The sequence below is a fragment of the Peromyscus eremicus genome, chromosome 8a (assembly GCF_949786415.1).
Source record: "Peromyscus eremicus chromosome 8a, PerEre_H2_v1, whole genome shotgun sequence".
Taxonomy (NCBI): Eukaryota; Metazoa; Chordata; class Mammalia; order Rodentia; family Cricetidae; genus Peromyscus; species Peromyscus eremicus.
In genome coordinates, this window is record NC_081423.1 from 63,225,495 (window position 1) to 63,238,628 (window position 13,134).

At 39.3% G+C, this 13,134-nt stretch overlaps 1 protein-coding gene across 2 annotated transcripts in view; it reads left to right on the forward strand.

Annotated features, from left to right (window-relative positions):
- The first annotated feature begins 319 nt into the window (after positions 1 to 319).
- Suz12 (SUZ12 polycomb repressive complex 2 subunit) overlaps positions 320 to 13,134 on the forward strand; it is a 47,121-nt gene continuing 34,306 nt past the window's right edge. Inside the window, exons 1-4 of one of the 2 annotated variants that reach the window (XM_059271310.1) lie at positions 321 to 806; positions 3,002 to 3,048; positions 3,130 to 3,194; positions 9,441 to 9,509. In XM_059271310.1, the coding sequence (XP_059127293.1) occupies positions 491 to 806; positions 3,002 to 3,048; positions 3,130 to 3,194; positions 9,441 to 9,509 (497 nt within the window). In that variant the 5' untranslated portion in view covers positions 321 to 490. Of the gene's footprint in view, positions 807 to 3,001; positions 3,049 to 3,129; positions 3,195 to 9,440; positions 9,510 to 13,134 lie in introns of both variants that reach the window. The other variant, XM_059271311.1, reaches the window with a different exon arrangement.

A 13,134-nucleotide genomic window follows, 5' to 3' on the forward strand; every position in this document is an offset into this window, starting at 1 on the left:
GCCCACAATGCACCGGGACCAGCAGGAAGGCCGCTCCGACCCCTAATTTTCCCGCGAATTCAGTTCAAAGAGGCGGCCGGGCCCGCGGTCGGCAGCGCGCACGGGCCAACCAAGCCGCGCCTCCGCGAGAAGCGCCTCCGCGTGACTGACGGGGGAATCTGCGGACCAACGGGCTGGGCGGCCGGGCGGCGCGCGCTCCCGTCGGCCAATCAGCGCGCCGGGCGGGGAGGTGGGCGGAGCGAGGCCAGGGTAGGGTGAGCGGCCTCCGAAGCGGAGCGGGGCTCGGAGGAGACACTTTTTTTTTTTTTTTTTTTTTTCTCCTCCCTCCTTCCCTCCTCTCCTCCTCCCTTCCCTTCCCCTCTCCTCCCCTCTCTCCTCCTTCCCCCCTCGGTCCGCCGGAGCCTGCTGGGGCGAGCGGTTGGTGTAGCGGGCGCTCACTCTCCGGGGCCGCCCGGCGGGTAGCTGGCGGGGGGAGGAGGCAGGAACCGCGATGGCGCCTCAGAAGCACGGCGGTGGGGGAGGGGGCGGCTCGGGGCCCAGCGCGGGGTCCGGGGGAGGCGGCTTCGGGGCTTCGGCGGCGGCGGCGGCGGCGGCGGCGGCGGCGGCGGCGACGGCTTCGGGCGGCAAATCCGGCGGCGGGGGCTGTGGAGGCGGCGGCGGCGGCGGCGGCAGTTACTCGGCCTCCTCCTCCTCCTCGGCGGCGGCGGCGGCGGCGGCGGCGGCGGGGGCCGCGGTGTTACCGGTGAAGAAGCCGAAAATGGAGCACGTCCAGGCTGACCACGAGCTTTTCCTCCAGGCCTTCGAGAGTGAGTGTGAGAGAGGCTTGGAGAGGACGAATGCCCCTCTCGAGCGTTCGGGGCGCGGGGCACTCCGCCGGGGCTCTCGGAGAGTGCACTTGGTTTGGGAGTGGAGGGAGGAATGAGGGGGACGGCCCGGCGCCCCGGGTCCGGGGCAGGTCCTTGACGCCCGGAAGGTTCGCCCCGGGGCCCCCACGTTCGGAGCAGCCTTTTAGGTGAGGACGTGACGGTTGAACTGAATGCAGCCGGAGCCCGAGACGAGTTCGTGTTTTCTTTTATGCCTTCCCTACTCTACAAGTACCGGGGTTCCAGTTGTAGGTTTCGGGGGGGACAAGAAGCATCCTGTGCGGGCGCGAGTGCAGTAAAGGCGAGGAAATTGTCACTGGTCCGAAATGCCTTCGTACCCCTTCGGGCTGCGGGTTAACACGGCACCTTTGGAAGCCTTAAGCCTTTCAAACCTATCCGCCCATTTTATGGATACGTAGACTGAGACAGAATGGGCAAGCGTCTTCTCCGGGCATAACCTCGGAACTGTGTCTTAATTCCAGAACATTTTCTTCTCTCAGTTTTCTGTTTTAAAAGATGCGTGGAGGGCGAAACTATGACTTACTTGGAAAGGGGAGCACAGTGTCTGGAAACAAACAATAGAATTTCTAAACAACATTATGACTGCAAATAAAATTTCTACTTAATAGATATTCTATCCTGGTTGTTTTGCTTCGCTTTTGGGCAGTCTTCTAGCTAAGTATTATTTAACGGCAACTTGAATAAACTCAGCTTTACCTTCGAATGTCTTTTTTTACAATATTACCGTGGCATATGTTATGGGCATGGTATCAGCTGTGCTTGGAAAGACGTTTTACATTGTTTAATACTGTCCTTCATTCTCATTAGTGCTTCATGAAATTCTAATTGGAATTTAATACAAATAATTTCGATTTTTATTGAGACAAATATTGAACCTGCTTCAGAGATCATTATTCTTTTTTTTTTTTTTTTTTTTTTTTTTTTTTTTTGGTTTTTCGAGACAGGGTTTCTCTGTGTAGCTTTGCGCCTTTCCTGGAACTCGCTTTGGAGACCAGGCTGGCCTCGAACTCACAGAGATCCGCCTGGCTCTGCCTCCCGAGTGCTGGGATTAAAGGCGTGCGCCACCACCGCCCGGCTGAGATCATTATTCTTTTGCTTAATGTACTTTTTAAAAAATCTGAAAAGCTTTTAAGTGGAAACGGAACTGAAGGACAGTCATAAAAATAAACATGCTTGTTTGTACCTCTTCTAAAATATCTCATCTCCTTTTAGTTTAATTTGAAACTAAAACTAAACTGGAGATTAAGTGGAAATTGAAAACTTTGTAAATGTTAGGAGAAAATCAATCCTCTAGGAAGGTTTTAACTAATTGTTTTCAGAGGAGTCCACCTGCGAGAAATTATTTCTCATTAAGAATTAAGTCTTTTTTTTTTTTTTTTTTTCCTGATACTGATTTCAGTTTCTGGACGTTTAAGTTCTTAATATACTTATTAATTTAGGTAGTCATAATTAGGTTAATACTCTTTAAAGAAAATGTGATTCTGGTAGCTCACTAATATCACTGGAATGGAGGTATGAAAATATATTTTTAACTTTAACCTGTATTTTATAAAAATCTAAAATTTAAGTATTAAAAAGATGGTTCTGGGAACCTATCAATTATGAGTTTAAAATATAGTGAATTTTATAATACTGATTTTGATCATACCTGTATTAGAATGTTTGGAAAGAGTTTTATTTAATTTTGGCTAGTTACTACAAGTTTTTGTGATGGCCAGTTAGAATGAAATTTTCATCGTGTTTGGCTTTAATAAGTTTTTGTGGAATAGAGCTATCTCAAGGTACTTTGGAGGAGGGAATGGAGTAAGTCATCAAATGAATTTACTGTTCTTTGCTTCTGCATAGTAATGTCGGCTGGCTACCTTAGGGTTAGTTTGAAATTGTAGATTGTATCTAGGGAGACAGGGTGGCAGGGGGAGGGAAGAGGATTTTATGCTTTAGAAGACTGAATGACCTTTAGTGCTTGCTAATTTCCTGGTTATAAACAGGTAGTACACTATTTTCACGAAGAAGATTGTTTTGTGCTGGTTATAGTGTGGGTTGCGTGGACTGGGTTGATGGTTTACTGACAAGTTCATTAAAAAGATAATGTTTGGATTTTGTTTCCTGTTACCCAGAACCAACACAGATCTATAGATTTCTTCGAACACGAAATCTTATAGCAGTAAGTAGTCAATGAAATTCACCAATATTATTTCATTCTTATAACTTCATCTGTAATTTTAATATTTTTAATTTTTTATAGCCAATATTTTTGCACAGAACTCTTACTTACATGTCTCATCGAAACTCCAGAACAAGCATCAAAAGGTACATTTTATGAATCTTATTTCGAGCTGATTGAACTACTAGAAAGTTTTATCTTAGAGTGGGGGAGAGATTCTCAGGAGAGAGTTCTTAAAAAATTTGTCTTAAAAGTTCTAGTTAAATATTATGAAAATTGAAAGAGCAACTAGTTGAATTTGGAATCATCTTTTAAAAGTATCATTTTTATAATTAGTTTTTTTCTCTAATGGAAATTATTTAGTGAAGTGATTTTACTGACTCTTATTTTTTACTCTTCGCTGTTAGTTATTTTCAAGTTTGGTTGCTAGGACTTAAATGATTCCTCAAGGGCTCAGGGCAACTATCTGTCTTTGATACTTTGGAAGTTTATAGAAGGGTCTCTAAAAATAAGATGTTTTGATCATCTGGTCTTAAAGCAGAGCCTGGGTATGTTGTACAGAACTTATTTTTACTGTTGGAACTTTGTGTGATATTTAGTAAAGGTAATAACGGAAGTCAAGTTTCTTGATTTATGTGCAAGGTCTACCTGTTAAGTATATCAAAATGAACAACTTTCAATTGAAAAGAAAGACCTTCCATTAAACTTTCCGTATCTATATAGTCTTACTGTTTGTCTGTTGAGTCAGGGTCTTGTTAGGTAGACATGGCCTGATAACTCCCTACATAACCTAGACTGGCCCCAAACTTGTGACTATTCTGCCTCAGCCTCCATCCCAGTACTGGGATTATAGGTATGAGCCACCCACCATACCTATCTATTTTAATAGTCTTGACTTAATGAAACCATTCAGCTACTTCAATACATTAGAAACTAAATAGGTCTTGAAAAACCAAAAAAAAAAAAAAAAAGAAAGAAAAAGAAAAAAAAACTTAACTGCTTGGGAAAATCTTGGTTACTGTGAAGGCATTTCTAGGACAAGATATAGTTTGTAAATGCATCATAGTTTACTACAAATAATTGAAATGTAAGAGAAATGAATTGCATTTAATAGATAAAAGTTGCTAAGCACTCATAACTAGGAAGAAGATAACAAATTAGGCAACAGAATTAGATTGTCTACTTTTTGTCTGTCTTCTACATTATTTGATATGTGCCAAGATTCACCAAATTTTTCTGTTAAAGGAATAGTAAATATTTTAGGGTCCTGTGGCCAGAAGACAAAATCAAGAATATTATCTAGGTTGCCCGGGTGGTGCACGCCTTTAATCCCAGCAGAGGAGGTACAGGCAGGTGCAGGCAGATCTCTGTGAGTTCAAGGCCAGTCTGGTCTACAGAGCGAGTTCCAGGACAGGCTTCAAAGCTGCACAGAGAAAACCTGTCTCCAAAAAACAAACAAACAAAAGAATATTTTCTAGGTAGTTAATATAAAGAGAAAAGTGTTTATAAATGAAATTGTCTGTATAAGGGTACAATGTACACTGTTTTGTAAACAAGCCTAATAGAAATATAGAATCTTTTTTGGTTTTGGCGAGTAAAGAAAAACTTACTTAATTTTAAGGATTCACAGTCTGTTTCTATCATATTAGCTATTTACCCATTCTTGGCCTATGGGCTTATACAAAAACAGTAAGCCAGATTTGATTGTGGTCTGTAGTTCCATTATTCTTGATTCATTCCGTAGGACTTTATGAACTTAACTTTTTTATTAAAGTTTTTTAATATACTTATTTAGGATATGACCTGGTTTTGATTTTAAAAGTGATAAAGTTTTTAAAAACTAAATTTGGCCAGGCAGTGGCGGCACATGCCTTTAATCCCAGCACTCAGGAGGCAGAGCCAGGCGGATCTCTGTGAGGTTGAGGCCAGCCTGGTCTACAGAGCGAGATCCAGGACAGGCACCAAAACTACATGGAGAAACCCTGTCTAGGGAAAAAAACAAAAACAAAAAACAAAAAAAAAACCCTAAATTTGGATTAATTTATAAGTAGATTGAATACACATCATTTTCATGATGTTTTCTTATTAGACTGTCTCATGGGATGTATTATGTGCCAATAGAGACAGCATAAAAAGTTTGGTTGGAGCCGGGCGGTGGTGGCGCACGCCTTTAATCCCAGCACTTGGGAGGCAGAGCCAGGCGGATCTCTGTGAGTTCAAGGCCAGCTTGGACTACCAAGTGAGTTCCAGGAAAGGCGCAAAGCTACACAGAGAAACCCTGTCTCGAAAAACCAAAAAAAAAAAAAAAAAAAAAAAAAAAAAAAAAGTTTGGTTGGGCCGGGCGGTGGTGGCGCACGCCTTTAATCCCAGCACTCAGGAGGCAGAGCCAGGTGAATTTCTGTGAGTTCGAGGCCAGCCTGGGCTATCAAGTGAGTTCCAGGAAAGGCGCAGAGCTTCACAGAGAAACCCTGTCTCAAAAAACAAAACAAAACAAAAAAAAAAAAAAAAAAAAAAAGTTTGGTTGGGCTGGAGAGATGGCTCAGAGGTTAAGAGCACTGGCTGCTCTTCCAGGGGTCCTGAGTTCAATTCCCAGCAACCACATGGTGGCTCACAACCATCTGTAATGAGATCTGGTGCCCTCTTCTGGCCTGCAGGGATGTGTGCAGGCAGAACACTGTATACATAATAAATAAATAAATCTTTAAAATAAAAAAGTTGGGTTGTGCTGGGCATGGTTGGCATATGCCTTTAATCCTAGCAGGTAGGTTTCTGTGAGTTTAAGGCAAGCCTGGTCTACATAGCAAGTTCCAGGATAGCCAAGACTACATAATGAGATTCTGTCTCAAAAACAAAGCAAAATTTTGGTAATAGAAACCAGTTTTCTGATTATCACCCTTTGGATTTTAAGAACTGTTTTTGGGAGATTTTTGAAGCAAATTTACTAGCGTAGAAACATTTAAATCTCATTTAGATTATTTTCTCACAAAATACATAGAGATTACTTAATTCTTTTGTTACATCTGATTTTAGGACTTTAGGAATAGGACCTTTAGATGAGTGGTCTTTGCCATCAGTGACTGAAGGTTTATGTTGCACAGTAAATAGCTACATTTGCATTTATGTATAATATGTACTATTTGTATAACAGTATTTTGTGGGGAAGGGCACTCTTGGGAATTGAATACAGGATTTTAGGCATTCTAGACAAATGCTGTTACCTCTTAGCTACATCTTTAGCCCATATTACTCTCTTTGAGGTCATGCCATCGGTTATGATATTTTTTCTGGTGTATTTGTTAGACTCAGACTTCAGTCTTACTTCATAGATTTTAAGTTTTTATTCATATACTGTAGGCTTACCCTACTATGACATAATAGGGTTAAAGATGAGGTAAATGCTTTTGTGCGTTCATTCATTCATTTTGGGAAGTGATTTCACAGTGTATCCCAAGCCGGTGCTAGAAGTTATAATCCTCCTGCCTCAGATTCTAGGGTACTATGATACAGGCATGCAACTACACACCTGACTCAAGAAAGGTCTTTTTATTTAATCTATTTTATTAGATATCTTTTAAGTTATTCTGAACCCTCCCAGTATGTCTCCTCCCCCACACCCCCAAAGTTCGTGTAATTTTAATCATTCCATTTACTGGTGACCTTATGGTACCATTTTATTTGTTAATCTCACCTGTAGTATGATGTTGCTTTTCTAAAGAAGTACTTGGAGTTGGAGAGGTGCTGTTTTTCTATGGTTGCTTCCTTTTTCTCTGTGAAAGGCTGGATTGTTCTTACCTATTTGAAACATTTGCTACTGTTCAGTTCTATTGGTTTCGCCTACATGAACTCAATGTTGGAAGAAACACTTGGATTTTTTCAGTCTTACCTTTCTTTCTGCAGACAAAATTAAAATTTTTTCTTAGTTATAGAAAAATTACTATTAAATATTTCTAGTAATTAAAAAAACCTTCCTTTAATATTTATACTGAACAGTTCTTTGTAATTAGCCTAAACGATCCTTCAGTTTTCTTCTTTTATTTGTAGATTCTCTTATTTGTAGATTGAAAATAGACTTTTTTCTAAACTACTACTAGGCTCTATGATAAAACTTTAAAATTGATTTTTTTTTTGTTATTTTAGAGATAGAGATTTAAAAAAAATATCTTTCATTAATGGGGAATGTTCTTGTTCACCTAAAATACAGACACTTAATACTGTTCTGTCAATGTTTTACTGTAATGTGTTCTTACTATCACTTTCCTTTAGATACTTTTTATTAGAGTAGTTGAGTATTTGGCCTGACCCAATGGTACCTGTTTGTAGTATAAGGTATTGAAGGGCACGGAAGGGAGGATCTCAAGTTTTTGGCTACTTGTCAAAAGCCTGTTTGAAGGGGGGGTTGTTTTTAAAGAATAAGCCTTCTGTATGTCTGTAATTTCTATTATCTACACATAAGTATTAAAAAACTAACTAAGGTACTGGAGAAATGGGTCAGTGGTTAAGAGTACTGGCTGCTCTTCCAGAGGACCTGAGTTCAGTTCTCTGAAACCACATGATGCTTACTTACAACCATCTGTAGTCGGATCTGATGGCCTCTTCTGTCTGTTGCCTTCTTCTGTCATGCAAATACATGCAAATAGAGTACTCATACATCAAATACATCAATACATCTTTTTTTAAAAACTATAACTGAATGTGTACTACATTGAGTTTTTTAAGTCCTGATTTTGAAAATATCTCTGTATAAAGAGAAACATTTGTTTCTGATTAACAAATTACTGGAAGTTCATTTTTAACTTCTATCTCTAGAACATAGCTCACTTTGAGAACTAAGATGAGGCATGTTTTGTAATCCATTCAACTTTCATTGCTTTGGAAGATTTTATTTAAGCTTTTATTTTTGGAGGGGCTGGTGGAATTTGTTTTTTCTTAAGCAGGTTAAGCCAGGTGTGGTGAGGTATGCCTGTAACCCAGTCCTCAAGACTAAGAATTGCCTTGTGTTTGAGGCCAGCTCAAGCTTACATAATAAGTGTTAGGCCAGCTCAAGCTGTATAACAAGGCCCTCTATCGAGAATCAAATGTACAAGCGCAAGGCACTGGGTTTGGTCCTCAGCTCGGAATTGAGAGGGAGAGAGAGGGAGGGAGAGGGAGAGAGAATGAACATCAAGTGTAGCTGGGCAGTGGTAGGGTACGCCTTTACTTCCAGCACTTGGGAGGCAGAGGCAGGCGGATCTCTGAGTTCCAGGACAGCTAAGACTGTTACACAGAGAAACCATGTCTCAAAAAAAAAAAACCAAAAAACAAAAAGAACAAACCCAGAGAATTAAGTGTCAGGTTAAAGGTGCATACATAATTTTATCATTGAATGGAATGTGCCCTAACTTTATTGTTACTGGTTTCTGCTATTTAATCTTTTTGTTGTAGCATATCATTCAGCTGAAAATTTGCCAGTAACCTTTGAGGATGTTTTATGGTTTTCAGTTATGTTTTTTATAGTCTGGTGTGATGGTTCATACTGTAATCCCAGGATTTGAATAGCTGAGGTAGGAGGGTTGTCTTGAGTTCAAGTCTAGCTTGGGCTACAGAGTGAGACACTATTTCAAAAAAGATAAAAAAGAATAACCATGGAGCTGGTATATATTTGTTAGGTTGCTTAATAGATACTGAATGTTCTAACAGGGCGTAGTGGCACACGCCTTTAAACCTAACACTGTGAGGCAGAGACACATCTCTTGAGTTCAGGAGTTCCAGGATAACCAGAGAGAAACCCGTCTCTTAAAAAAAAAAAAGATGTTCCAAAAATATGCTTACTTTGCATTTGCTTGGCTCAACTTGATAGGCACTTAAATACCTGTTAAGATTAAGGCCAGCCAGGCAGCAGTGGCACATGCCTTTAATCCCAGCACTTGGGAGGCAGAACCAGGTGGATCTGTGTAAATTCCAGGCCAGCCTGATCTACAGAGAGTGTTCCAGGACAGGCTCCAAAACTACACAGAGAAATCCTGTCTTGGAAAAAAAAAAATTAAGGCCTTATTACAAAAAGTAATCACTGCCCTTCAGGAACTTACAGACTATTAGAAATAAAATTCTTAAGAGAGGTTTTACATGTAGGAGACTTTAAAAATAAGTAAAATTAAATGCCATGGGTAAGGACAATTACTCATGACTTGGAGATAATTATAGGAGGTTTCATGAAAAATAACATTTACAGTTGAACTTGAAGGAGTGTCTATTATATTATAAAAAATTGTTTCAATAGTGTGTGCATTGTTATGAACTAGCCATCTAGTTTATCTTGAAATAATCAAAATTGAATTTCTACTTTGCTTATTACAGTATAATTTTGTATTTTCCCCAGTTGAGAAGTGATTATTATGTTTATCTGTTTTTTCCAGGAAAACATTTAAAGTTGATGATATGTTATCAAAAGTAGAGAAAATGAAAGGAGAGCAAGAATCTCATAGGTAAGATAATCTGTCAGTTTACATTAAGTGATACATTTGAGGAAAGAGACAATTAGAGTGACCATTTCCCTAGTGATCACACAGGATTGTTAGGAGTTTAAAAAAACCTTAGAATTAATTGCTCCAGGTACATGTATGAGTCAGGAATTAATTTCTGTAGCATGTCTGGCAGAGATTTCTCAAGACTGACTGACTGACCATCTCTAATGTTAGAAACTGTTTTCTAGGACATAAGTCATCATCTATCTCTTACTAATTTCTGACATTTTAATTTAGGCTTGGTCTTAATCCTACTACCTCACATGCGGAGATTTGGCAACTAGAATTTATGGTATACATACTTTGTGCTAGGTGTTTTGAAGTTATTGTGTTTCCCCTAAGTCAGTGGTTCTCAGCCTTCCTAATGCTTTAGGAAGCCTTTAATATAGTTCCTTGTATTATGGTGACCCTCAACCATAAAAATTATTTTCCTTGCTACTTCATAACTGTAATTTTACTACTGTTAAGATTTTTTTTATTTTTTCTTCTTTTTGAAACAGAGTTTCTCTTGTAGTCCTGGCTGTCCTAGAACTCGCTCTGTAGACCAAGCTGGCTTCAAACTCACAGAGATCCGCCTGCCTCTGCCTTCCAAGTGCTGAGATTAAAGGTGCACACCACCACCACCTGGCCCAGGTATGATTCTTAATATCTGTGTTTTCCAGTGGTCTTAGGTGACTGCTGTGAAAGGTTGAAACCCAAAGGTTGAAAACCACTGCTCTAAGTAATTACCCTTAAATATGAAAGAGGGATTCCTTTTTTCTATCTCCTTATTTATCTTTTAGTACAAAATATTCATAATTTTAGCTGGGCATGGTGGCAAATTCCTTTAATCCCAAACCTCGGGAAGCAGAGGATCTCTGTGAATTCCAGGCCAGCCTTCTGTACAAAATGAGGTCCAGGACCGCCAGGGCTGTTACAAAGAGAAACCCTGTCTTGAAAAACCAAAAAAGAAAAAAAAACTCATTGTTCTTTTTGAATATTCCGGGAACTAAGGTGCTGTTTATTTATTGACTACTTTTAGGGAGAATGTAGAAACTGGAAATTCTGGATAACTCTCCGTCCACCTATCCCTCAGCTTCTGTGTTTGAGATTGAATACAGTTTTTTGTGAATGTTAAGCAAGTGCTCTAGTTAGCTATATATTCTGTCTCTTCAAAAAAACTTTATATAGAAAAATTGTGGTGGTATATTTTCTTTTTCTCTAAGTTTTTGTTGTGGAGAAAGGGTCTTGTTTTTTATATATTCAGTCTGGCCTCACTTAGGACCCTTTTTCTTGCATTACCCTCCCAAGTATAGAACAAGCATGTGCCATTTAATATCTTTCCAATCAACGTAGGATATTGTCTTAGTAAGGATTTCTAGTGCTGTGATAAAAATACCATGAAACAAAGCATCTTGGGAAGGAAAGGGTTTATTTTAGCTTAGTTCCACATCATAGTCCATCACTGAAGAAATCAGAGCAGGAAGTGAAGAAGGGAAAGACCCTGAAAGCAGGAACTGAAGCAGAAGCTGGGGAGGAGTGCTGTTAACTGGTTTGCTCCCCAAGGCTTGCTTGGCCTATTTTCACTGGTGACCACCAGCCCAGGGGTGGTACTATCCACAGACCTGGGCCCTCCCACATCATTCATCAATCAAGAAAATTCCTTATAGGTAAATCTGGTGTGGACATTTCTGGATTGAAGTTCCCTCTTTTTCCTTCCTTTATTTATTTGATTTTTCAAGATAGGGTTGTTTTTTGTTTTTTGTTTTATTTTTTTCCGTGTAGCCCTGGCTGTCTTGGACCTCACTCTATAGACCAAACTGGTCTCGAACTTAGATATCCATCTGCCTCTACCTCCCTAGTTCTGAGTGCTGGGACTTAAGGCATGTGCCACCACGCCCAGTGGGGTTCCCTCTTCTCTAAGATGACTAGCTATGTCCAGTTAACATAAAACTAGCAAATACAGATAATATACTTAATTTATATCTTTTCATTTAGTAATTTTTTTTAACATCTTAATCCCCACCCACCCATTTTTGTAGTGGCTTGTATTTTACCTGTGGCTTGGGTAAAATACAAGCCACTACAAAAATTGGGTTTTGTTGCTTAAACTACATCTTTATTTATATCTTACAATTGTATAATTGAAGTGTAGTTTGTATTCCATTTGTATCTAGGCCAGTTTAAACTTGTAAGTTCTAAAAACTGAGATCCTAAATCTTTATCAAGTTTGTATAATGTGCAAGATAGAACCGGGAATATTCTCAGTGCCTGCACACTTAGTTTTTGCTTATATTTTTATTTCAGATGCTTACCTGGTCACTTGCCCTTGACAAAACTCTGGGGGCCCTAAGGGATTTTTAATATTAATATGTGGTGGTAGTGCTACCACATGCCTACATCTCCTGTGTTAGTGCCTCATAGTCTAGTTAGAACCTCATCTGATGACCCAACTTTTTTCTTCTGATTACCTTCATAATTTGCCCTCTAGTCATTTCAAGGTTATAAGAATAATGAGACAATAAAAATTTTTGATCTTGTTGGGCAGTGGTGGCTAATGCCTTTAATCCTAGCAAGAGGCAGTCAGATTTGTGAGTTCAGGGGCAGCCTGGTCTACAGAGTGAGTTCCAGGACAGCCAAGGCTACACAGAAAACCTGTCTTGAAAAAGAAAAAAAAAAGTTTGATCTCTTTATCTTCCTTACCAGAATTGAGTTCCATAGATAATAAACCCTACTACTATCTCACTGTGGCAGTGTCTTTGATAAATATAACAGCATTTCTCTAAGAATGTGTATTATAAGGAATTGTGAGTTGTATTGATGTGAAATGATCAGTTCTTTCTGATCAGTTGCCCTCTGGTAATTTTCTTCCTTTTAACCCAGTGGTTTGAACTGCAATTCATAGAAATATCAGTAGATTATATAAAATTCTTTTTTTAGACTTTATCTTTTTTTGTTCTCTATTTTTTGCACACGACATCAATTCTTCAGTGTCTTTTTTGGTTTTTCGAGATAGGGTTTCTCTGTGTAGCTTTGCGCCTCTCCTGGAACTCACTTGGTAGCCCAGGCTGGCCTCGAACTCACAGAGATCCGCCTGGCTCTGCCTAATTCTTCAGTGTCTTAATTACTATAGCTGTATAAATCTTTTTTTTGTGTTTTTAGGTGGTCTTGCTATGTAACTCTGAGTGGCCTAGAATGCACTATGTAGCTCAGGATGGTTTTTGGTTTTTTTTCTCTCATACAGACTTTTTTTTTTTTTTAACATAAAAACAGGTTATAATTCAAAAGTCCAGGGTTATTTGAAACTGGAAAATATTTTCTCTGTAGAAAATAGTAAAAATAACATTTCCCAATAAGCCCTTTTAATCCAAATAATAGCTGAATTATACATAAATAAAAATATTGATTAGATTCTGGGATACAGAAGAAACCTGTCTTCATCTGTTCAGAGAGCTATGTTTTACTTAAGTTGTGTAGGTGAGATTCCTATTCATCTTCCCCCTTCACTGTTTGATTTATGGCAGACATTTTTCTATAGGCTAATCCATAATCTAAAAAGATTTTTAGCCTCCCCTTCTAGAAGTACAGCCAGCATATTCTTTCATCA